We start from the raw sequence: 26,583 nt of genomic DNA, 5'->3' as shown, positions 1-26,583 counted from the left end.
AAAACCGAACCAGCCACTCGGCCAAGGAATATCATCTAGGGATGCGCCGATTGCATCAGTTAAACATCAGTAATGGCTGACATGGCCCTTCTGAAAACAATGTGGCATGCACCAATGTCAGCAGCCAATGTTGACACCACTTAACTATTTATTCAGAGAGTTCTATTATTGGGCAGAAGAAGTTATCATTTGGAAAAACTCTTGATTGTTTTCATGGTCAAACTCTAAAATAAAGTGTTGGCAGTATGGGAGTTTTACACCAAAAGATGTAATGTGAAAACATCGGTGTCGGAATTGTTCATCGGCCAAATTGTTATTCAAACATCGATATCTGGCCTGATTGTCACAATAGCTGCATCTCTACTAACATCATCTTAAAAGTAGCCACATCAGGACTTTTTTTATAATTCAAATTCCGCTTTTTGGCCTCCAATCAGGAGAGAGAAGTCAAACGGATACCCTTGTACAGAGACATGCAGAGAAGTCGGACTAAGCAGAAAATCTCAACAATGTTTCCAGTCCACAAAATGTGAACCTGGTATTTTTGCTAAGCTGTTAATGATAGTATATCCATGCTGACTTGTAAATAGTTGTCTCTCTTCACCGTCAGCGGAGTCTAACTTTGCATTTGAAGTAGGAGCACCCGGATGGTGGACGTGTATCTTCTCATACAGATCTTTAGAATATTAAACGGGTAAATCTGTCTGTAACTGCAGAAAGGCTGAATGGGGGAGCATATTCCTTGCACATACTGAAGCTGATTTCATTATAGATAAATCAGATTCATCTATTCAATCACTCTTTCTATCTATCCGTCTGCCCCTTTCCATTTCATCCCCTTTTTTCCTTTCTGTGTCTTTTCCTCATCTCCTCCCTTCTTTTAGACCCTTCTCTTTACTTGTTCACTCCGACTGTCTTTCTCAATTTCTGTCATTCCCTGTATCGGTCTCATTATCTTTGTCTTTTAATAAGTTTGCACTCAGAGGAGAGGAGGAATGAAGAGGGTTTGATGAATAAAAAAAACAGCGGATAGTAGAGAGAGCAACCAGGAGGAGAAAATAGAAAGAATATAAAAAAAGAAGTGCGCTCTTAAAAAGCTGAGTCCACCAGAGCAGTCACAACAAATTCATCTCTCTGCTCTCTCTTCCCAGTCTTTCGTTCCCTCGCTCGCCCTTCCTCTGATACAAGCTGGCCACAGTAATACAATAAAAGAACTGGGCTCAGCTCTGTGTGTCTGCATGCATGAGTGTGTGTGTGTATGTGTGTGTGCAAGGTAGACGACACCTCTTACTCCCTACTCTCTGTCTCATCATTGCAGCTGTTCCACAGAGGTGTGTTTCAATATATCACCCTGTCACACATACACACACACACACACACACACACACACACACACACTTCGTCCCACTGCTTAATAAGCAGTATTCAGAGCTCCTGGGTTCATAGGAGCTGAAACTGCACTCCTGCACAAAACTGGAGCCTCTCTTTCTTTTCTTGGTCCCTTTTCATTTCTTTTCTTTTTTATTCGTTTCCTTCAGCCTTTCTGCCATCTTCCCTTTCTTGCCATTTCTTTGCTCCTTTTATTCTGCCCTTCTTCCCTTTACTTCCAACCATCTTTACTTTCTTCATCCTCCAGAAAAAAACTCAGTAGAGTTACTGAGTTTTGTTTTAAAAATAAACTTGACCTTGTGTTGTTTCATTTAGAGACCATGGCTAGAACTAAAGCCTCAGAACCCTTAATGAAAGGAGCTTAAAAGTGTCTGAACATAATGGATAGAACTAGCATGTTTGCATGATCCTTAAATTTGACTTTCAATGACTTGAGTGTCACTTTTTATCAATTACAGTAGAATTAATGCATTATTAATTCTTATCCTGATGACTTTATGTAAATATCTAAAATAATGGCTTATCTTAGTTAACTTTAGATGAGAAGATTGATAAGCCTTGCACTTTGATATCGTTCAATAACTAAAGCCATTTCATGGTTTCATTTGTCCTTTCTTTCTTTATTAGTTTAAAGTATAGAACGAAAGCTTAGATTCTTAAATGACACGATTTAATGTGTAGATTAGTGAAGAGTTGCTGGTAAGAGGTAGGAACTTTGTATAGAGTCTAAGGGTGATGGCTTCTGGTTAATGTTACATAATTAAACTAACTCTCCGCTGGAAAGATGCTAAAGCGTGTTTAACAAAGAAATTTGACTCTTGCAGCTCAGGATACACTATGATATATATAATTCAACTGAACATGAACCGGCATCATAATCAGATCCAGCATAAAAACTGTAACCACTGTTATCCAGAGTGAAACCAACAAGGAGGCTTTTTAACATCTTTTTGTTCCCTACATATCCCGTACTTATTTCATTCTCTACTTTTTTTTTAAATCATCTCCGCTCTGACTTTTTATCCCACTGAATGTGAGGAATCTGTCTGTGGTCCAGTGATTTCTATCCATGAACAAACTAGGGGAAACTGGAGGAAAAAAGGGAGAAAAGACAGAAAGTGGACACCTGGATGAGTCCTGAGGCTCTGCAGGGAGGAGGGGACAACTCAAGGAGGAGGGAGGATGGGTAGAAGGGTGGGCAGCTTCCTTCAGCTGTTCCCTCATATGGGTGTGTGTGTGCCATTACAGTGAGTGTGTGTGTGCAGGGTCCATATGTGCATTAGTGCTGGAGGAGTTGAACAGGGGGTCATACCAGATGGACAAACACAGACACACACACACACAAATGACAGATTCCACCCACTAACCCTCGTGTAGCCACGATTCAGTGGCTCTCCTGATCGCACGTTACTCCACACTCAGTATTCTCACGTTTTTAAATCCGCAATTAAGCGGAAAGTGGGAAAAATAAGGGTGTCCGCCCAATTCTGCAAAATTACAAAAATGTAAATCTGACTCATTCTCTGAATAAAATCAGGTTCAATCGTTCAAACACAGACACTCGTTTGTTTCCAGCTGCAATAGAAAGCAGTAGTTCTTTCTTTGAGTGCAGATGGGAAACACCTGCTGAAACATGACTGACTGGGATGCAGCCACAGGTTGAACATAATATTTAAGAAGAGAGCAAAGTTATATATATACATGTATACAAAAGCATCATCTTAGAAAATGTGAAGATTTTTGTCCATTTCTCACTCACAGAGAAAGGCTGTAACTAGTGCTCACATTCATTATCTATCAATATTCCTTTTATTTTCACAATCAAATCATTTCATGGTTTTAAATGTAAGAAGATTTTACAGAAAAATCAACATTATAATGACCAAGATGCCACAGACATTTTTCATATTGCTCTCTCGGTGCAAGAAACAGCACCAACACACGTATTCAGTTTACTTTCATTAAAGACAAAAAAAGAGAAAATATTCACATTTGAGAAGCAGACAGCGTTGTATTTGGGGGATTTTGTCTAAATCAGTTTGTACTTGAATTAATTTATTACAATTCGATCTCATTAAGACTAACAAACGGCCCACTTACAGTCAAAATTCTGCGTGTAAACTCACTATAAAACATTACAAATGCCTGACATGAGTCACACGAGCAGTGTACATTGTAAGTCTGCTAAACATCAGGTGTACTCAGAACAATTAAGCTTAAGAGCGGATCCTGTAAAGCTCTCAAGAGATAAATTGTGTCCATTGACCCAGATCAACCTCTCACTCTCTACACACACACACATAAAGACTCATACAAACACACAAACACACTCCACTTAATATCCTCAGCACTCCACTGGCCACTCCATTCCTCATCCAGTAAACTAGCTTCTATGTGTGTGACTGTGTATGTGCGTTTAAACTGAGGTCAAAGGTTAAATGATGGTTATTAAGATTCATCTGAGTTCACAAACTTGCAAATCAAATACCCATCACACACACACACACACACACACACACACACACACACACACACACACACACACACACACACGATCAGATGAGGGTGGACTCTCTGTCAGAGTGAAGCAATTGTCCTTCCTCTTCTGTTTGTCTCTCGCCTGTCATTTAGACTCATTCAAATCGCTGACTGCATAATGAATCTGGTAATTGTAGCACTAAATCGGAGGTAAAAAAAACAGAGATCACAACAGATCAACCTCCTCATTTTGTTGTTTCCTCTCTCCTGCTCCACACTCGTGTTTCGTTAAGTGATTCTGCAAAGAGACAAATGGCACGTTTTATAACTCCTGAATAAATCATTTTCTGTACATAGACCGCGTGTCTGTGGATCTGTTGTGACATGCAGTTTACACATTTCTTAATATTTGCTTATTCCTGCCTCCTGCTGCCTACCAGGTTGACAAAAGAATAATGATTACGAGGGTTACAAATAGAGGGGACGAGGAGAGGGAAGAAATGAATGATGATTCAAGTCGTCTTCACACCTAAAGATTGGAAAAATCGCCAAAACATTTCTTATTTTTACTATGTTTATCACACATGAAGCCTGTTTGTGATTCTGTGCGTGTGTGTGAGTCTGTGTGTGTGTGTGTGTGTGTGTGTGTGTGTGCGCGCGCATGGATTTTTCTATGTGCTTCAGTCCTTACTGACTAACTGACTGCCTAACTAACAAGGAAGTTATTGGCTGACAGACAAACTGTCGAATTTTCTTCTTCGACCTTAACATACAAAAACACACACTCACACACACAGTACATACACACACAGCATGATGACTGAGTGGACCCTGTGTCAATCCCAGCAAGCCTCTACGCTCCGAGGCAGGAGATTCTGTCATCGCCGCAGCTACTGTCAGGCCGTATCATCAGTAGCCGTGGCAACTAATTAAGACCTGCCTGTCAGCCCGGTGGTCAGTGTGTGTGCGTGTGGAAACGTACAAAAGGGACAAACACATCCGTATAATTAACTACCTGTCATAAACACACATGCACATGCACACACACACACAGAACTCTTCCTTGCCAAAGCGACTGTGTCTGCCAGTATGCATCAGTATCCTCAGCGTTACTCACCACGACTCACCAGTCAGTGGTCCTGAACACACACACTGCACACACTAACCTAAAACCATGTGCACAGTAGATGTGAAATTAATGCTTTCATTTTACTTATTTCATTTCTGATACTTTTGTGTCGTCGTAAAGAGTAACAGTTTTACAGTTAATCACAGGGCTCGGTAGTGTTAAAGAATTCAGATCTTTAACCAATAATACCATTTAAAAAGCATTTTAATACAAGTTAAAGTCCTGCATTAACATGTTATTATGTAAAGGATAAGAAGTATAAGTAGAATGTATTTAATCAATAAAAATACATTTAAAAACCTGGCCTTGTATATGAAATCAAAGAAATGAATACAATATGAAAATAGTTATGAATTACACCCTTTAGATAATGATATGGAATCACATTTACAACATGATCATATTTCTTGTATATTTTAACATGCAAAATTCAAATTTTACCTCTTTACACTTTTCAGATAATTGAGTAAATTAAGTTAATCCCTCCATATTGTTGTGGAGAACAAAATAGGATTGCGTTAAATTTGTTCAGTTCAGAACTTTAGTAAATTGTATGAGTCACTTTCCTCCAATACTGTGCATGTTCTTGTTTTTTTTGTTTTAAATAGCTTATGATGAACATGCACTGTTTTTTCTGTCACTACAGCCTCATCTCAAGTCTCAAAATAAGCAGCTAATGTAGATCATCCAGTTAGCTGAACAACATAAAAATCATGTTTCAGCCAGTTGCTCTCTTCTGTATAGGACATCCGCCCTCACCACATTAAGCAGCGATGCAGGTTCACTGACTGAATAAGTGAGTGTGTGTGTGTGTGTGTGTATGTGTGTGTGTGGTCAGTAATGAGGTGTGACTAGTGTGTGTCAGTGAAAGTTGAGTGATCGGCGTAATGAGAAACAGATCATGAAGGAAGAGAATAGAGACAGGAGATGTACAGACAGAGAGGAAGGGGATGTATTAATATCTTTTTTTTTAGTAACGATTGATTGCACATCTGAAGGCAGTTTGTGTCGCTGCAAAATGTTTTTGATGCTGCTGGGTATTTGATGGGACAGACCAAAGACTGACTGTAAATATGAGAAAGTAATATTTCCTTCCTGTCTGAAAACAAGTTCAACATTGACTCTCTGGACTGATCTATTTCAGTTAATTTCTGTCACTTTTTTATTTCAAGGGACAGATATTTTGTAGTAGAAGAAGCCTGACATTAAAACTAGGGTTGCACAATATATGTCAGGATATTCATTTAAAAAAAATGGTTTTCTTAGAATGAGGTTGCTTAAAAAGGTTCTTGCTTCAAACTTCAAACGGTGTCTTGAAAAAGAAAAGAACATTTTGAATGGTTTGTGATTAATCGCATGTTGGCATTTTAAAATAAAGATTGTTAGGCTTTTATTTTAAAGTGTTTTACAGTCTTACGCGGAGATTACTTTACATGCAGTTTGAATTCAAACCTGCTTTTGTTTATAAAGTAAGGACGTTCTGGTAGAGAGAAGGTTCCGACATTAACTTAACCACAGAAAAAGGAAATCGGTACGGATCAAAAGCTAAAGGAAAACAGCTAAAGGGAACAGACACAAAATGAAAGGTTTGATATATAAGGTGGATATCTCTTTTGACTCGTCAGCTGAGCTGTCTGGGAGTTTTTTTTAAAGTGAAGTGAGACATCAGTCAAAGATGCAGCAGTGTCGTTCTTTTCCATCACTGTGACTTCGGCTTGCTTTGATCGGCTGCAGCCCCGGATGTTTCCAAGCAGACTGATTTACACGTCACTTAAGTCTTAATTAGCTAATGGTGCAACTTGATTTAGTAAAGCGTGGGAGTCAATCTAGTTAGCAGGTAAAATGAATGCAGGAAGACCTGTACAAACATACTTAGTGATGGGTTTACAAAGAGCTGGTTCAAGCCAATCCAGATGTCTAAATATCATGATTATTAAGGAGAGAAAGAACTTGACAAAAGAACATAAAGTGTTACCAATGTCAAAATGGTGCCACCTTCAAAATGTGGGTCACTTAAGGCAAAAAAAAGTTGGCCAACTGAGTGAGGTAAAGTTTTACCTTGTACTACATCCCCCTTGTTCAAACTGATCAGCTCCAGCCAAAAGCTGAAGAATGTGAAACAGAAACAGGCCCCTGCAAGACAAACACTCTGATTTCACAGCAGAAAATAATCACTCTCTGAATGGGAATCCAGCCTGTTAGCAAAGTAAACACACACTCATGAGACAAGGAACAAAGTCCAACCCCTCGCGTCTCTACCATCCCTTCTGTGTGAATCTGGGTTAACTGTTTGTGTTTGACCTCTTTCTGCTGGTCAAAGTGTAACCTCACTGCATCCACAAATCCCCTCTCCACAAGGCAGCAGTGAAGTATTAAAGCATTGAACCATAAACAGGTTGCAGACCGAATGAGAAAAACTCGCCCAAAAAAGACAAGATGAGACAAAAAGAAAAGCCATTCTCTGCATCCTATCACACCAGCATAACTTTCACTCCCTCCCCTCCCCCTGTCTGCTCCTCGGTTGTTATCAGTAGAAATAGAGGGGGGGGGGGGGGAGATTGAAAGAGTGCAGCTGTGAGAGTTTGTTGTGTCAGTTGGCTCAGTTCTGGCGTAGTTCCTTATCACACTTCAAACAGCTCTTGCTCCTTCTCCCACACACTTTTCTCTGCCCACTTTTATTCTGTATCATTTACTCTGAATTCTCCTTTTTTTGTGAAGGATTACAGCTCATGTTTGTTTTTATAGGATTGAGTCTGTACCATACATCCAAAAAGTGTCTTATTTTGGTTTTAAAGCAACTAAGTTCTTTCAGATCTTTTTTTGTTCCTTCTTAAAATAACTTTGTTCAGTTTTAGGTAGATGAAACTCAGCAAACAACTTTCTCATAGAGGATATAGCGGGAAATGTTTTGAAAAGAGATGAACCAATCTCTTCATCGCTGTTTTGAAGATCAAATCCCCCCAAAAAATGTATCTGTACATCTACTAGTCGAGCCAAATCACAAAAAATAATTATGTGTTCATCTACTAGCCAGGCCAGATTTGAATTATTATGTGCTGTAACTCAACATACAAACAAAAAAAAGGTCTGAAATGGCATCCTTGTGAAGCTGACAGCTATGAAAACAGTCTGTTCGTAAAGCTTTACTGGTTTTAAGCAGCGAGGTTCTGCTGAAACATCATCGCTGGATAGTATTTCCATTTTCAGGGCTCATGATTTTTTGTTGATTTGATTTGATTTGATACAGCTAGATCTCTGAATGCTGCCACCGTTCACGGTCAAATCTTAAAATAAATCAATGTCACTTTGGTCACAATCAGATTTAGCACTTTGTTCAAAATCCACACCATAATAGGCTAAAAAAAAATAATTTCATACAAAGATTTTCTGTTCTACAAACCAAACAAGGAGCAGATGTATTTGTAAAAGCAGAAAAAGCTTTCTGAATGAACACACTGAAAAAGCCAGAAAACGAAGACAAATGGCATCCTACTCCCAAGATACATTAAACTCAAGTTTTTTAAACCACGCTTCATTATGCTCTAATAACACGCTAAATTGATATCACAGCAGCCAGGAAAAATGATTTACAATTCACTTAAGAAGTCGGGACAGAGTGAGATAGTGAGACCAGCCACAGAGAGAAATAAACAAAACAGTGTTTTGTTAAGCCCACTCTTTGTTCTCGGTGTCGTTTAGAAGACGGTCGGCTTTCTCATTCTTTCTCACAAGTAGGAGGAGGCTTTGCACTGTTCAAGGATGTGTTGGTTGCCAGCAACAGTCGTTTTGATTTTTTCAGTGATTCTAAGAAAAACCAGGCGGTATCATGAACGTGACTCATGTTTGAGGAATCCCACAGGAGGAAGCTAAATGTTGACTCGTTTTTTCCTGGAGCAAAATCATCATTCAAGAAGCAGAGACCAAACTATAAATACTATCTTGACAAAGATGAGTATCCAGCTAACCCCGTATACCTTTTCAGTGAGAAGCTGATAAAATATTATTTTAAACTTACTCACAGACAATTTGAATGTTCCAATAATTATCAACCACTTTATAAATCAAATAAAATCTAAAAACAAGTATTTTGACAAAAAATATACAATATTTTCCATATTTTTTCTGTCTACAAATCGTGTTTTGTAACCACATCTTCTTTGCTCTGAGTTCTGAGTTAATCTGGAGGAAAACGGATCCTTAAATAAAAAACATTCAGTAAAAAGTAACAGAGAAGTGTCTGTCATACAGCGGCTGCTGTCAACAGACTGTTGTCATAGAGACGGGACGGACGTGCAGCACTTTTGTTCTCAGTGCACAAATGCTTGATGCAAACGCACAGCCAGCGCTTTTCTGCACGGGAAAAATGCAAGTTGGACAGGGGGCCAACCTGACATTTATATCCAGAACCAGGCTTCACTGTTGCTCCTTGGTGGTTTAGATTAATACATCTAATATTCAAACCCACTTCATTGAATTAAAAAATTCTCTTTTTTGTGCATCAGAGAATCCTGTTTCCCTAAATTTCACACTGAGATTTCTGGAGCTTTCAAAATGTTGGGATCTTTGCTAGAAATTGAAATAAAGTTATGTGGGTATGACCAATCTCTAGCTGCACAGCACGAGTTTGTAATGATGTAATATGCAGTCAAGACTAGATCTAATTAAAAGAACCACTTCAGGCGATATCATTCTTGATATTTCTCTGATTCTAAGACAACTTCATGTTGTGTGTTGTTTTAAAGACAGTCAGACAAACACTTTTATGTGTTGGATTTTTGTGTATAACTGCATGTTTTTGTGCTCATGAATTGGAGATGAAAAACCTTCATCAAAAGCTGTGAAAAAAATCTCAAAATCTTCACGTACTTACATAACAGTCACAGCTTTTAAGAACCAATACAACATAGCTCAGCTTGGTCCGACTTGAAAATCTCATTCTTAGTTTAACTCAAATAAAATGTAGCTACTTGGAAGAGAAAGAGCCAAGATAAGTGTCCATCTTCACAAGGTCATTTTTACTTCAGGATATTCAGGCTGAGCTCTTCGTGCTAAGGTAACAGCATAAACAGACGAGAAATATGAAGACTTTCGAATCAAGAATGGGGCAACAGATCATGTGAATCAAGTGAAATATTGTGGAAATGCAATAGAGGTTTGAAGACTTTCTTTGTCATTTTAACATGCATGAATGTTTCATACGACCACTTGTTATTGACCCATATAGGAGAAATAAAAAAGGGCAACAGGACAAATGCTGCAGAATAGATTATAGCCTATTATTAGCTGCGGAAGATAGATCCTCTAACTGCAGATTTGTTTGCTATAAGCCCTCGTGAAATCAAATCCCTGCAATGGTCTGGCCTGTTTTATTAAGTGCAAAGTGTAAAGCTTAAACATCACCAGCTCAACATCACCACCAGGAATGACGAAACAAATATGTTTAGGTCACACATACAGCTAAAAGTGAGTTCAAATGGGAAAAAAAAAAAACTGTAGTCAGTCTCTTTATCCTCCCTCACTCCCTCCTCTGCTGCCTCAATTAAAGTCCCCCCCCCCCTCTCCTCCTCCTTCAATCGCTCCTGCTCTCTTTGGACCACTAACCTTGATTCACTGTTCTACTTGACTCTGCCGCGGGCTGGGACATGCATCCACACACACAGAACACAGACACAGACACGGACAGACAGAAAGATTTACAAGCCGACACGCCGGCGTACGCAGAACTGTAGAAATACACATGTAAGTTGACCGTGGTGAAGTAGAAGCGGTTAGTTTGGGGCCTGTGTGAGGGGAAAGTGTGGCTAACCGAAACCACATGTGGCTCCCTCTCTCTCGCTCCATCCAGAGGTATGTAAGCCCTCTGGAGTGTGTGTGTGTGTGTGTGTGTGTGCACATGTGTGTGTGTGTGATGGTGCGTGGGAGTAAAGGGGGAGGTGTAGTAAAGGCACAGCCAGTTTCATGCTTCGACTTTAACCTTATATTATCCAGGGAGTCATTGTGTTGCTGTTTGTAGCCGCTCTTCCATACATTCACAAGGTTACCACGATGTAACTACAGTTTTCTACTGGTGGCCGCTGCAGCAGTGCCAGTGGATCGGCCTGAGGTTAAGTGGTTTGTACAAGGGTAAAGTAACAAATTACAAGTTACTGAAGCCAAAGCATACATTAGAACTGTTGTTTATGTGTTAAATAGGACAACATCTATTATAGGGTTTTCAGAATGTTTCAAATCTAAGTGTTTGTAACAGAATGTGTTTCCTCTCGTCCCCCTCTTTTAGGTTCAGTCCAGCCAAATACAACAAATGTAAAAAAAGTGATTAATGTGTAGGTCACAAATGGTATCTCTTAAAAGCAAATGGTGAATCTTGAGCAGCTGCTTGACCAAACAGACCCTCGATCAGATCATAGTTTTTTCCCGATGTAGCTTTCATCTAAGGGGGAAAAGGACCACCGAGTTTTTTTAACAGCGTGCGAGAGAAACGATGCAGTTCAAAGGTTGAATAAAGACTTCTACATTTTCCAACACAATGCACTACTTGTGTTTCCACAGGCTGACCATGCATATTTAATGAAATCGATCAACTCTGAACATCAAGACCAACAATGTTCATCAGACAAGAGTTCACACCGAAAGAGGAAACACATCCTTGACAAACATTCAGAAATTGGGTGAATATTTGCCACAATTGTTGATTATGTGACTGAACCTTATACTGGTGCCATTTTCTTTTCATAAGACCTAATTTTGAAGAAACAAGCCAGCTAGTGATGAATTGAATAAGCTGTCTTTAAAAATGTATCCAAAAAGCTTTTCCTTGGTCTCGCCTACTGTTTAGAGGTTTTATACACTTCACAAAAGGTACATTGCATTGCAAATTGAAGCTCAGTCATTAAGGTCTCAACTAAAACGAGAGAGAAGCTTTGCATAGAAACAGAGGATAACATTACTTTTGATGCTACACCAAAGGTTTATGTACATATGTTTACCCTTCTGGGGCTGTAATTATCTCTGTTGGCTATGTGTTGCCATAATTCCTGATGCACCACAGAATACAGCAGCAAAAAGAAAATGTGACACACCTGGATAAACAGAAATTACATATCTATCTTTTTTTTCAGTTTTCTAAATAGAGTGATAGAAAGACTTCCACAAGGTTTCCATTTTGCACTTAATATACATGACCTTAAATCAGGGCATGACAGCATGTGGGCAACAGTTTTGAACGTGCGCCCCATGTACATATAGGCTGGGTTGGAGTCCGACCTGTGGCTCCTTTCCCCGCTCTATCTGTCCCCAGTTTCTGTCTCTACAATGAAGGCATACAAAGCCAAAAGATAAATCTGTTAAAATTGAGGGAAATATATAGATTGGCACTCATTAATCTAGAAAACCTTAATCAACCACAAAAATGTGCAGTACCTCACACATGTTCACAGGCTGCAGCAGTTCTGTTTCAAACATGTACTTAACTTCTTAAAGCTGACTTTGTACTGAGGGACTAACCCTACAAGACAGAGCGACGCTGTGTGTTAAGGTAGTATTGTATGAGTGTGTGCGTCTGTGTGTGTGTGAGGTTGAGTGTAAGAGACAGTTTGTGTCATGTGGAGGTAGAGCTGTATCTGCTAACCGTTACTCCGACAAGACAGCTCGCTTTGCTCACCCATACACACAACACACAAACACAACGAACACACATACATGAGATGCACACACAGACACTTTATTTACCTTTGGCCGATACAGACATCGTGACAGTTAACCAAGCCACTTAATACAAAGAGACAGTTTCTTCTACAAAGGTTTAAATTCAGAGGGGGGGGTGTAGTGTGTCGTGTGTGTGAGTCAGAGTAAATCTGGCTGAACTGAAAACAGAGTGACAAAACACTAACAAAAGCATTCCAGAAAGTGGGTAGGAGAGATAGCAGGACAGAGGGGAGAGAGAGAGAGAGAGAGAGAAACCTTGACATGATACAGGAGAGGGGGGGAATGAGTTGGAGACGAAGGAGTGAGGATGTTTTGTGCCAGCGTGACACCGAAGAGGAGAATTTGTTCTTAAGATTTTAAGCTATCAGATAAAAACATGCAAGTGTTTTCGCTTGGGAGATATGATTGATACACTCAAGAAATAACAGCAACTTGTGTAACTTTGACAAAAAAAAATCAAAGTTTAAAAAGCAGAAATGCCGAAACTTACTGGTTCTATCGTCTCAATTGTGAGGATTTTCTGCTTTTATCGGTTTCTTTTTAGTTGAAATTCTTTTGGTTCTGGAGTTTGGTTGCACAAGGCAAAGAATAAGAAATGCCTCAGTGGAAATTTGACAAATGTGGAGGCCTCTTTTATTACCAAACTAAAACTTTAACAAGGACGAAAACAGATTATTTTAGAATGACACTTAACTGGGGGGACAGGTCATTTTTGACGAATTAACTTGAAGGACTGCGGGTTACAATCCTAGAGGTTAGCTGGACTTTTAAGTCAATTGCATTTTTCCTTTACAGTGCAGAAGTCCTTTTGTAATAGCAGATTGGTTATTCTAACCTCAGGTCAGGAGGCACGACGAGATGTAGCTCTACATTTAGGACAGTAAAGAAAACCTAATGTTTTTTTATTCTAAAGTTTCATTAGCCTTCTTAAATAAGAGACGGTGCTTTGAATAATACCAACTTCATTCAGTTTACAGTTATTTCTTACTGCACTGCTGTGTTGCTCCCATGGATATCTTAAATTACAATTTCCACCTTAAGCAGACTCCACACACTTTATCCCTGTAATTCAACACCATTAAGTCTGGAATTGAGCGAACAAAATCCCACCCTTGATCTTGTTTTGGGTGTTTGGAAAGGGAAACACAAAAACAGGGGGGAAATGGAGACGAGAAGGTGGGCTGAAGAGGGGGAGAAAAGGGGCATTAGTGGAGGGTATGTAGAAGCAAAGAGGGGGGGGGGGGGGAGGAGTACATGAGAATGGGGGATGGTTTGATAAACATTGTGTTGCTTTGTTTGGGTTAGTGGGCCATAAATTCCAAAGAAAAGGAGTGGAGAAGGGGGAATGGATGTAAAATAAACGTTAGAGAAGGTTGTAAGGGAGTTAAAAGAGTGATCATCAGAAATGTTTGGAGGAATCAGAGGAAGTAGGGAAGGTAGAGTAGAGGACAGGGGAGGAGAGGAGAGTGTGTTTGACTAAACTGACTGATTTTGCTCGACTCCACCAGACACCGTGGAGTCTGCATAGTGTCAACAACGCAAAGGAGTGTGTTTGTGTGTGTGTGTGTGTGTGTGTGTGTGTGTGTGATGTGCTGCTCAAGTGAGTATCATAAAATAAATCAAATACCTTCACAATAAGAATCTCACAGCTACCTGCCAACGAAAACCTTGCATATCCTATTTTGGTGTTTTTCTTGGTTCTCATGTTGCTCTGCAGCTGGGACTTCCCTTGGGAATTTTTTCTGCTTCTTATCACTTCTAGGGGAACGGACACACAATTTGCACCATTTTAAAAACTTTGTAGTTACTGTAATCTGGGTGGAAGAACTCTTGCTCAGTGTTTCCCACAAGGATTTATGCGCTCACTTTAAAACAGAAAATGCCTTGGGGAAATACGGCCTCAGTAGGTGTCCACACCCTTAAATCTATTGAAACCCTGGAAAAAAACAACTATTGTTTAGTCCCATGAATGCAGGGAAATAAATCCAAGCACTTCAGTGTTTTCGAGGTATAAAGTTACTGGAAGCCCAGCGAGGCACCTCTCTCAGTTAATCTGTTTGCGGTGCTAAATATTTAAATTCTGATGTAGGCTAGCAACACACTGCTCTGTTTACACATCATTTGTGACCTAATTTGAATCCCCAAGAAGTGTGCTTTTCAGATGGAATCCCCCATTTGAGACAAACAGGCAGTAGTACAGTAAAATACAGCTTTCCTCATGTTTTAAACTAAACTATATTCAAGCTGATGCTGGCTATGAACATTAAAGCGTAACTCTAGTGGAAGTGGAAGTTTGTGAAGGGTGAAGGGATAGTAACTTTGTACTATAAAGCAGTATTCACATGTGAATCCTGAAAATGTCTACAGAATTTCAGGAGGGCAGCCCCTGAAATCCTCCTGATATGGTTGTTCACACATGTACCTCACAGCAGGGGACGACTCAACCTGTCAGGCAGGATGGGGAGGCATGACATGACGTAAATAGAAGTTGAAGTGGGGGTCTTCTTTGGCTAGTTTGGGTTTGTCACATGGTTACTGTAATTGTTACCTCTAGCCAACGTACATGAAAATGTTTACAACATTCTTCGGATATAATATAAATCTATTGAAACCAAAGAGTCTAAATTTAAACAAAATGTAACAAATCAAATAACTTATTTGTTCTTACACAATTTTCTACTGACAACTTGTAGGGCTTTCACACTTGCAGAAACTCCAGGAGGAGCTGTAGGTGTGAACGCAAATAGCATTTTCTCCCGCCAGCCCCCCTAGTATTTTGTACTGCACAAAGTCTTAAACCCTTTTCACACATACGGAAATCTCCTGAAAAACTCCAGAGATTTCCAGGAGGAGCTGTATGTGTGAACGCAACAGCCGATATTACCCAGAGTTTATCCGGCCAGACCCCTAGTATTTTTTCCCGCAGATAATCCGGAGGAGCTGATGTCTGAACGCGGCCGAATGTACTCCGGAGATTTTCAATTTGAGCCAATAGGAAGAAAATGACGTTGATATAGTGACGGCCTAAAGTGTCTGCCCGCGACCACTACGATCTCCGTGCACGTAATTAAACGGCTGCATTATGTTTTCTGTTCGTCAGTATGTTGTGCTCCGCTCTTTTGTAGATGTTGTCATTCCATTGGATTACACATAGCATTGATATAAAGGCAAATATTGTCATTATAACGTCCTGTAGCGGACTTTGTTGCTACGGCCGCTACTTCCACGTTGTTTATTTACGTCACGTCTTACGTCGGGAAATCTGTAGTCTCCAGCTGGGAGGAGCAAGTGTGAACAGCCAAGTCAGGAGAATATCTGGAGTAGTCCTCCTGAAATGATCTAGATATTTTCAGGAGTGCATATGTGAAACCGGCTTTAGTTCATTTGCAAAGAAAGCTTTCCCTTGGAGCAATATTTAAAAAAAAATGTTATTTTTGCAAAGTGGTGAACATTATTAATTTATTGGCAAACAAGTTAAGCTAGTCCAACTATTGCCTGCTCATTTTCTTTCAAATGTTCTCTTGGATATCTTTTAACTTAGTAATCATAATAATTCAGAAGCAGTTATTTGGAGGTAAAATCTTAATGAGTGTACATAATGTTGCTTTAACGTGTTTAACAAGCTACATATAGAGCTGAGAGTGTCTCAGCAGGAACGACCAGAAAAGTGACAGACAGATGTTCAACACTCAAATGTCTGTCTGCAGACTCCCACACGCAGCCTGTCTGTTAGAGTGATTGACTGAAGGTGCTCAACACGTGCACGCCATGCTGTCAGACTGACCGTGTGTCTGCAGTCATGTAGTCATTTGCTAACAGAAGGGACACACACACACACACACACACACACACACGAATGAAAGACAGACAGACAGACAAAACGAGCGATTACTATGGAGGACAGATTGAAAAAGAAACTGTGCAACATCAATTAGAGGAAAAAGATAACTATGGGATATCTGCTGGAAGATTTAAATCTCTGCTTACACAGAGCAGGAGCGCAGTAATGTGAAGATACACGGTCGGGGGATGGAGATGATAATCTTAATGGACTGGTCATCTGTCTGTGAGCCCCTGATTCACACACACACACATAGAAAAGGGGTTTATATCTTGAAAGCTTTCTGCTGCTTTCTACTGAAATCAGCTTAAAGAGCAGAGGAGAGTTATTAGAAAGGTCTATAAGAACTGTAAAAATACTGTCCTTTTTGCTATCAGGATGTACATACTGTGGCTGTAAGTCCTCTGGGGTTTTAACACGTGGCCACACACAGAGATCAGGATGAGACTTGCTATGGTATACTGCACAGGGATTGCTTATGGCTATGGCTACTTTTGTGTGTTTGTGTGTGTGTGGTGCAGCTTTATGACAGATGTCTTCTTAACTGGACTAATGGAAAACACTTCAGCCACTGCCCATAGCTGCATGCACACACACACACACACACACACACACACACACACACACACAACAGCCCTTTGGCCCTGACTATAAACCCAATTCCACCTGAAGGCTAACATAAAGAGGCTCCATCTCACATATATACACCGTTTTTTTGTCAAGTTTACTCACATACAGACAAAAGAACAAAGAACAACCTCCTTTTATGGACAGCTTTTTTTCTGTCTTGAACAAATTCCAATGTAGCCTGTCACTTCAGAGACACTTCCTTATCTTGATTTGTCTAAAGTGTCTCTTAAGGAGCTTTGAGTTCGACTAAAATAGCCTCAGCAAGGACACTAAGGCACATGTCCCTGAAAAGTCCAAACGTATGATTCCCACTGAAATTCTCCTGTTCTAAGATAATCTTTTGGACTGCTAAGAAAGACGATCGTGTGATCATGTGGCACACTTCCCAGCTCATATTTGAAGCGAGGCTGCATGGTTAAGCAACAAGAGTTCCCAAAAACTTGTGTATTTTAGTCTTCAGTGGTTTGGCTAGACCCCCAGTGTTGGCAAACATTTGCTAAACATGCAGGGCAATGGCAGGGCTCGGTTACAGAAACAGCAGAGAAACAGGAGATTTACAGTAAGGGTTTGGCCCCACGCTGACACTTTATCAGCTTTGGGATGAGCTCTCTACTCGAGGTTCTTGAATGTGACCTTCAACAGTATTTGATGCAATCATGTTAACACTCATTTGTTCAACTTATCAAAAGATGATTCCAGTTGTATCAGACAGCTGTATTTCCAATAAACCTAGCTCTAGTCATCTTTTCTGACTTCATACTCGCTACATCCTTTAGACAGTAGATAACTCATGTTACTATTGGAGCAGAAATTAAGTTGAGAATAGTATGTGCTTTGATAAGTATTGTACAAAGATGTTTTTTGTGAGAAAATAAGGCCTTGATATTTCAAAACGTTTCCCTTTTGAGAAAGGCTCAGTGGAATTTGATGGAAATAGAAAACTTGACTGTACAACTATGGGTTTTAGTTTCTATTCAAAACAGAAGACCAGCACTATAGCCCTCTTTGTAGTTATGGATTATTCAAAATAGAACAAGAACATTATTGAAAACAGTCTTTTTATGTTTGATTCTGTGCCTGTAAATTAGAAATAAAGTTAGATATAAAGTCAATCCGCCAACAACCAAATCCTAACTAACATGAAACCTACATACATCTTTATTCAGTTTTACTTCACCTTCAAATTACAGCAAACTCATGAAGCACTGGAGGTTGTTTCACTCACAAACACATCTTATCTCAGGGACCGAGTTGAGCGTTTTTACTGAGACACGTTGCGGCTGAGGTGGAAGCTGCCAAAACTGTTTTCAAGAATCTGTCCTGCTTAATATGAACTGACAGTGTTTCTGCCCTGCTGGGCTTTCGTTATGTATCTATTATTTTTGCATCAAATAATGTGTGTTTTGGAGCATAGCACTTCAAATCCTGTGTTAGACTTACACATGTTTATAAGGGGGGGGGGGGGGGAATCAAGCATTTTTTGTGGTTTGGGGACTTGTCTAAATCAACTGTGGATTTTTGTAAATAAACATAAAGATGATTTTTGCTTTGATTTTGTCAGAGCAAAGCAAAGCCTTGTGGGATACCAAACTCAACACAACTCAGTTAGACTCTGCATTGTGCAGTGTCTGCAGCGTCTATTTTACTAACCTGTCACTTTCACACAAAAACACCAGTCCCTCATTAACACCACTCCCACATTGAGTGTCTGTGTGTGAAGGAGAGACAGGCGGAGGCAGGAGAGTTAGAGGATAGGTGTGAGACGGAGTGAGAGGATGTGAGGTAGCTAAAATGGACAGTTATGAGAAGAGAAGACGAAGAGGTGTGTTCAGGGACTGCAGGGACAAAGTTACTTTGAAAAATCCTTCAATAAAAACATGACTCAACTAAACAAACAGCAGCGGGAACCTTTAAACCTGCCGACAGCTGTCTAACTACACACAGGCAGACAGACAGAGACAAAGTAGGGCGGAGAGGTACACACACAGACAGACAAATGGCAAATAGATCAACTGGCAGCCAGGCTGGCAGAGTCACAAACACAGACTACAGTAAACCAGTGCCGCAGTGTTTCAGAAAACTTTTTCAGTGAATTCAAAACACTTCCATTATAACAGATGCAGATTTGACCTTGAAAATATGACGCTTTACAAAAATTTCACGATTGAACCTTCAATTTGCAGAAAATCAAGTAGGCTCGTGACTCTATACTAAATGTTATCACAATGTGACTTTAGGAGGTGAAAGAAAATACTGATACACTTAAGAGTCCCGATATTAAAATATGTGATACAAGATCAATTCTCCATTAAAATACTGTGTAGGTTTTTATTGCTATTTTACATACAATGATCATTTTTTTTTACTGATATCAGTAGCTATTATCTTTGTTGGGATGCATGAAAAGATACTGAAATGTTGAGTCAGCGCAAGATTTCTTATAATAGCAAAGAACAGAACACCCACGAATGATCATTTTATCAAAATGTGATGGTTAATGAGGACGTGCTGGCTTAAAGATGACGTTGTGTTTCTTTCACATGCGCATACCTGATGTCTCATCTTTGAAAAGGGAACTTTAGGTGACAGTTAAGGTGAACACTATGGGTTAATGACGACAACACCAAACACTCTAGGTTATGATGATGACTATGAAGCTCAGCTCTTAGCTGGCCACTTGTAACTCACCCTTCTCAGCGCGCCCCATGTGAGCTGCGTGCAACAGAAGAAAAGCAAAGAAGAAGAATCAGATTAGACTGCATGCAAAGTTGTAGAGTCACACACACACGAGAAGTTTTAAGATGCATTCACATCTTCATCTCACAGCACACAACACTTATTCAGACTGAACAATCATTTGTCCAATGTAAGGCAGCAGCTTACAACGGGCCAAAAATGTTCCCTTGAAACCACAACCCAGCCCAAAAGAGTTGTCCAGTACCAGGAGCCAACACAATAGCTTTCATTTGATTCCTTCTTTCCTTGTACTGTTTCTGACCACGACTGATAACAAATCTGCTCAGCAGCAACCAAATTATCCCACAGCTTCAGACACCATTGTTAGAAAAAGGCAAAAGAAAGAATAGATATTTTCAAAGTTGACGTGATACACAAATCTGTGGTGAGACCAATCTGTCGGCTTGCACATGTTCTTAAACACGGACTCTTAGGCCAACAGATGCCTGATCACAACCTTTCCCCTCTGCTTCACCTCACCCTCATGGTAACCCTTAAAATAATCCTTTTCCCAAGATTGTCATCACCTGTCGCCACTTGTCCCAACCTCCCCCGCCCTTACACACACACACACCAGACACATCTCCATTACACATTTTATCACCACACTAGACTACACAACTGGTACTGAAGCTGCCCACGTCTGTGTATGTATGGGTGTGTGTGTGTGTGTGTGTGTGTGTGTGTGTGTGTGTGTGAACTGTAACGTAATTAATCAGCTGAGAGTGTTGATTACTTAATCTGTCATTAGGCAACCGTGTGTATGTGCGTGTGATTGTGTGAGAGAAAGGCAGCAGGGTGTTTCAAGGCCCCCTTGTACTGACAGCTGTGACCAGAGCCAAACGGGGCCGAGCTGAGATTGATGATACTGGACTAATAACCATCATTCATCAGGGATGTGATATTTTAGGGATTCAGGATTTGTTGTGGATGTGCCGCTTTCCTTCATTTCCTTCATTGAGACTTAAACATGTTCATGGATCACTTCATGCTTTGCGTGGCTGATGATCTAAACCCATCATGTTCCAGTGCCTGAAGGTTAATCCTGATCCTGACTTTAACGTTCAGAACATTTTTATCTGCATTTTTGTCCCCATCTCATTTTTGCAGGAAACAAAAGAGTGGAAACGCTATGAAATAATATAGACAATGTTAAAAATTGTCTAAAAAGTTTTCTTGAGGAAAAATGTTGTAGAATCAGAAAAAATACGACAAATGGTAACAGGATTTTGTAAAACATTGGTTTCTGATTTCATCCGCTTTAAACAAATCTTCCATGTCCATGTTAACTTCCTCTGGATACATTTATAATCAGGAGAGTGTTGTGTCCAATCTCAATCACCATTGTGGCTTAACAATTTAAGTCGGGGGCTACACATTCCAAATCGCAAGTTTTATAAAAACATAAACTCAAAAAATAATTTGATTACATTCTCCAAAATTGGATGATTGGATGCCACTTGTACATGTTTTCTAAGACTGTTAAATTAATCTTTGGACTTTTGAACAGTTGGTTGCCCAAAAGTAGACTTTTTAAAAAGTTACCTTGGTCTTTTGGAAAAATGTTTCAGAATTTTTGTAATGGAGAGCATAGAGTCCAACTTTGCCTAGTGGCCACTTATGGAATTGCAGCCACACACAAAAAAAAAAAAAATCAACCTGCGTTTTTTCCATGGATGTTTTTAAGTTAGTAGAGATTTTCTTCTGAGAAAGTAGAAAGTAAAAATATGGGATGTCACTGATAAAGATCTATGGGTTGGTGACAACTTCTGGAAGTAAACTTGTCAATAAGTCCTTTTTTGCTGTATAGGTCGGTTCATCAGTTCTTGTTTTACTGAATATTTTTGGGCTTATTATCCAGGTGTTGGAATTTCCTCCATGCTCATACAGACTAAGGCTGCAACTTAGAAGGATTTTTAATGTTAAACATTTTGCTCCCTCCTGCCAATCATTATGTTTTGTCAGCAGGCAAATTACAAGCAATAACTGGATGCTGGGAACGTGTGCTGATTGACATATTCTCAAAAGCTCAAAATCAGCTTGAAATTTACTTAAATCAAAAATGTTCCTGTGATTAGTCATGCAACCTGTTGTAGAACATCGCTTTGCACTGCATGGAGTATGAAAAACCTGAACCACAACCTGTGTCAGTCCTGTCATGTTCTCACTCCCCCTCTCACTTAACTCTCTGGCAACAGTGCGAGGATAAGAGGTTGCACCGTCGCTGTGTGTTGCTAATCCATATTTCAGCACAAACCCTCCAAATCATTCTTACACACACACACATGCACACAAAGTCTAATGAGGGATTAGCTAATGAATTCTCTCAACAGATTAATTACATTTCACACACACACGCTTGTGTGCACGCAGACTTCATCCCTAAACGCAGGAGAAATGAGCCAGTTACTTTCAAAGAGATGGATTTCTCAAATCTATCACAAAATTGAAATCCATGGAAACAGTTTGGCTCTGAGCAAAGCGGCGTTTGATTTGAAGAGAAGACATTAGGATGGATCTGAAAGACGGCAGACCAAGGCATTACTTTTAATGAGAAAATAAATAAAAAAGGCCTTTTGATTTGGCGCCATTTTACATGGCACGAGTAGAATGATGAGGCATTTTCACATGAGACTAAATGAGAGGCAAACATCTTTGTACCACTGTACTCTGCAGGGCTTAAAAGCATCGGCCTCCCTCTTTCTCTTCAAGTGACAGCAACACACATGACACACAGACACACACACACACACACACACACACACACACAAGACATGACAGCGAAGCACACACAAACACACTCCCCCTCCTGCCGTTTTCACAGTCTCTTGAGTGGAGGAGATGCCCACGGCCAAAAACCAATGGTTGCATTTCTTGTTTTTCTTCTCCTCTTTCTCACTTTCAATTCTTTTTCTCTCTGGAAAAACACATTTTAATTTCATCTTTCAAGTTGAGCAGAAAAGTAATTATAATTAAACCAACTTGGTTCTAATGTTCAAAATACTAAAATAATTCAAAATTGTAATTAAACCAGCTCAGATGGGGTGTTTGGTGGCAGCGGCAGCCTCTTAATTTGTCTGCAGACGCTGATGGAAAACAATTATTTCACTTCATTAAGATTAAAGACGCCTGGAATGTGTGTCAAAGCTCGATCAGCGAGGAGACAGATTTAGAAAGTTGTCAAATTAACAAAAGCTCACTTACTGTCTTCGTACAGTCGACGAGACGCACATTTATTACACTGACTTTGAAAGTGATAGGCCAAAACCATTCTGATAAGACGAGACAAATTCACAGAAATGCTAAAATTTATAGTTTGACTTTCTAAATGGGAAACTGGGAGATAAAAGCGAGAAATGAGACAGTTTGAGAGAAAAGACGCATTAACACAAACTCAAAGTGACTTTGTTACAATATGACGGACACATTTTAAATCCTCTGCCATCGATTTTTCCCCGTCCTTGTCTCTGATTTCAGGGCTTGACTGCTGGCGGCGGATGCTGCAGCACAAAACACACGTGATTGTCTTCACTACTGACTTCTGTTTAAATAATCACCACTTTTTCTTACAAGGCTGGCAGCATTTATGTCGTGCTCATTAACCCTATCAGCCTCGGCAGTTAAACATAAAACTTCTGGGATCATATTAGAGTAATAAAAAAATGTTTGCACTCCTTTAGCAATACATGCAAGGTCTTGCTTTGTGTGCAATACATATATACACGTCGTGTCTCCATGAATTAAGATTCACAGTGAGCATTGAAAAGGGACAAAGCAATTAACTCATTATCCCGAGAAATTTCATTGTTTCATTGCAATTAAAGAAACCTTTCCCTTGATCTGATTAAATTAAATTACTGCTGATTGACTTTATCTTAAACAGAAATATATTATTTTCTTCTGCAAGACAACTAACTGCAAGTCCTCTTTTTTAAGCCCCTCTCCTCATTAATGATAGCCCACCTCCCACCCTGTGCAAAGAGGCCTCTGGTCACTAGTATTTACTTGCAAATTAACAGCACTCAGATTCCCAAAGAGGCCTCAAAGAAATTCCACACATTTGTTACCCCAGAGGGCCAAATGGCTACACGGGAGGGGGAGGGGGGAGTTACAGAATATGGGGAGGGGGGGGGGGGGGCAATAAAACGTTCACAGATGAAGTGGTAATTAATGTGTAATTTCAATGCAAATCATTAACAGACAAAGGGGAATTCTGCAGCAGAAAGCGACGTTTTATATCCCGCTTCAGGTCGTGTCCAGCGCTTCAAATGCGCTTTACTTGTCCTTTGTTACAGCCTCTGTGGTGTTAGTGTAACTTCAGAGGTCAGCTGTCTAACAGCTGTGGAAGTGTCTGTCTTTCTCTCTCTGTCTGAGTTAAGAGTGCAGACACTAACAACTGCTGAATGCGGAAATAAAGCGCACAAAAGCCAATCCACGCACAAAGGCACAGGTAGAGAGAGAGTTTGCTTGCGCGGAGTATAAGAGCTGCAGAGAATCTTGGAAGACGTCCGATCTGCCCTGCACCGACAGCAAACACATCGTATACAGGATATAACCCCCTAATGTAGTTTATTACGCGGACTTTTGCATCCCGCAAGAAGAACTGATCCAGCGTTTTGCCCTCCCTGTAGCACAGTTGCTTTTCTGCACACCACACGGACGAAACGGGAGCAAACCAAGCACACTTTGCAATGCATCCTTCGCTTTAAACCGGGCTCCAAGGGCATCCTGAAGTCAGGGAAACGGGCTTTGCATGCATCACCGGACAAATTAGAAAGAGTTTAATAAACAAATGTCATGCGCAGAGACTCGGGCTTCAACTATGAATGCGTCATGTTGAAGTTTCATCCTCTCTGTCATGCAGGTGTAGTATTTCAAATCACATGTAACACCATAAAGAGTAAAACCTTCACAAATTCACTTAAAGCCAGGTTATCTACGTAAGAGTGGACGACCCTGTCCTTCCTCTTCTGTCTCCTGTTAGTTAAATCACTGTGCAAGAACATCGTTCACTTCATCAAACAGGAGATCAGCGTACAGACTATAATCCTAACCATTAGGTTTTACTGCATGCAGCGCGAATAAAGTTGAAGCAGATGAGGTTCATTCGGTTTGCGTAATGAGAAAGACTCATTTAAACGACTTAGAGTTGTCCTAAAACATCGCAGACTACACAGGACACTCGATAGATAACATTATAGCTAAAAAAAAAAACCCCCACGAAGACAGAAATGATCGCTTAACGCCGTAGATACAATAATGATCACACCGTAACGTCACAGAGCACTAGATTGCAGTATAAACTAGAAAAAATATAAATAATTCCAGTGATTCGGAGGGAATATTATAGTTATCAAGGGGAGATTTTAGTGCACACCTTAACTTTTTCTCCATTCACGCGTTGTCCGTGAGGCTGCACGGCGAACAGGAGGGGGGGGGGGGCGATGTTTCTCTACACACACACACCATCATGAAATCTCTATCCCTTCAACCTAACACGAGCTTTTAACAGGTAGCCCCGTGCAAAAGGTGCAAATGTCTGCCACTGTAGCTCGTTTGCAAGCTCATGATGATGATGATGTGCAGCATATTTCTGACTTTTGATTCTAAATTTAAAAACCCGTAGTTTTGTAGGCTGCAGAAAAATCAGTCCCGGAGTTCCGAGTCTGAATAAATATGTCAACTTTGTTTAAAACTCCGACATTTCAGTGACCAACCCAAGCATGCATCCGTTTTAGTCATTCGTGCAAACTGAGCACCCGACTCGGCAAACAGACCAAGTTCAAACAAGAGCCGACAGTTTCACACAGGCTCGAACAGCCCAGGATGAAACATTTTACACTTCACACAGGGACAAAAAGCCCACTTTGACGTGCGTAGATAACCTACCTGTGCTGCTGAACAGTAGCCTACAAAAGCACTAAAATAGTCACAACAGTATAGGCTACAACATGAACACGGTGGCTAACTTTTCTACAACACCTAAACACACCTGTCAGGAATTCAAACGTAAGCACAGACGGGGAGGGAAAAACGTCCAAACTTTCATTTCACAGCACGGGAGGAAACCCCCATGAACTGTCTGTTTTATTCCGTTTTTGTACTCACCTGTCGGTATCTGACCGGAGACTTTCCCAACAGTCGAGAGGAGAAACAGGAGTCCCGGGAGTGCAGAGAAAAGTGTATCCATGTTTTAAAACGTGGCCGTCGGATGAGTCCGGAACAGTTTTCTCCCCTCCGTAAAAAAAAAGTTTTTTTTCCCCCTTCGTGTTTCTCCGTCTTCTATGTATTGTATCTTTTTCGTTGCGTTATTATTCCTCCTGCTGTGGTGAATTCAGCCGCCCCATTCTCTCCTTTCTCCGGTTTCTCTCTTTTCGCTTCCTACGGGCTCTCGCGGACTCTACACTTTGTTGAGTGAGGGAGCGCGAGCGACACAGAGAGGGAGGGAGCGCGAGGAGCGCAGCAGAGAGAGTGCGTGACGTCACGAGGTAGGAGTTAATTGAAAGGGGAATTAAAAAAATAAATAAAAAATCAAAACCTGTATTTTTGTACAGGCCTTCTTCAGTTAAAAAAACATTAGTAATGATGTTTTTGTCATAGTTTTCCTCATTAGTGTAATCACCACCATTAATCCAAACTTTTACAATAAAGTTCAGTTAAATATGGGAGCAGAGAG

At 40.2% G+C, this 26,583-nt stretch overlaps 1 protein-coding gene across 25 annotated transcripts in view; it reads right to left on the bottom strand.

Moving 5' to 3' along the window:
- The window catches only part of ptprk (protein tyrosine phosphatase receptor type K), a 113,768-nt gene extending 87,452 nt beyond the window's left edge, over positions 1-26,316 (bottom strand). For 16 of the 25 annotated variants that reach the window (XM_065963597.1, XM_065963604.1, XM_065963608.1 and 13 more), the window contains exons 1-2: positions 26,016-26,315; positions 19,860-19,883 (exon numbers count right to left, since the gene is read on the bottom strand). In XM_065963597.1, coding sequence (XP_065819669.1) covers positions 19,860-19,883; positions 26,016-26,097 — 106 coding nt within the window. In that variant the 5' untranslated portion in view covers positions 26,098-26,315. Of the gene's footprint in view, positions 1-19,859; positions 19,884-26,015 lie in introns of all 25 variants that reach the window. The other 9 variants (XM_065963593.1, XM_065963596.1, XM_065963603.1 and 6 more) reach the window with 2 other exon arrangements.
- Positions 26,317-26,583: the final 267 nt, after the last annotated feature.

Source organism: Labrus bergylta, chromosome 15, assembly GCF_963930695.1.
Source record: "Labrus bergylta chromosome 15, fLabBer1.1, whole genome shotgun sequence".
Classification (NCBI taxonomy): domain Eukaryota; kingdom Metazoa; phylum Chordata; class Actinopteri; order Labriformes; family Labridae; genus Labrus; species Labrus bergylta.
This window is presented reverse-complemented; position numbering and strand designations above follow the sequence as displayed.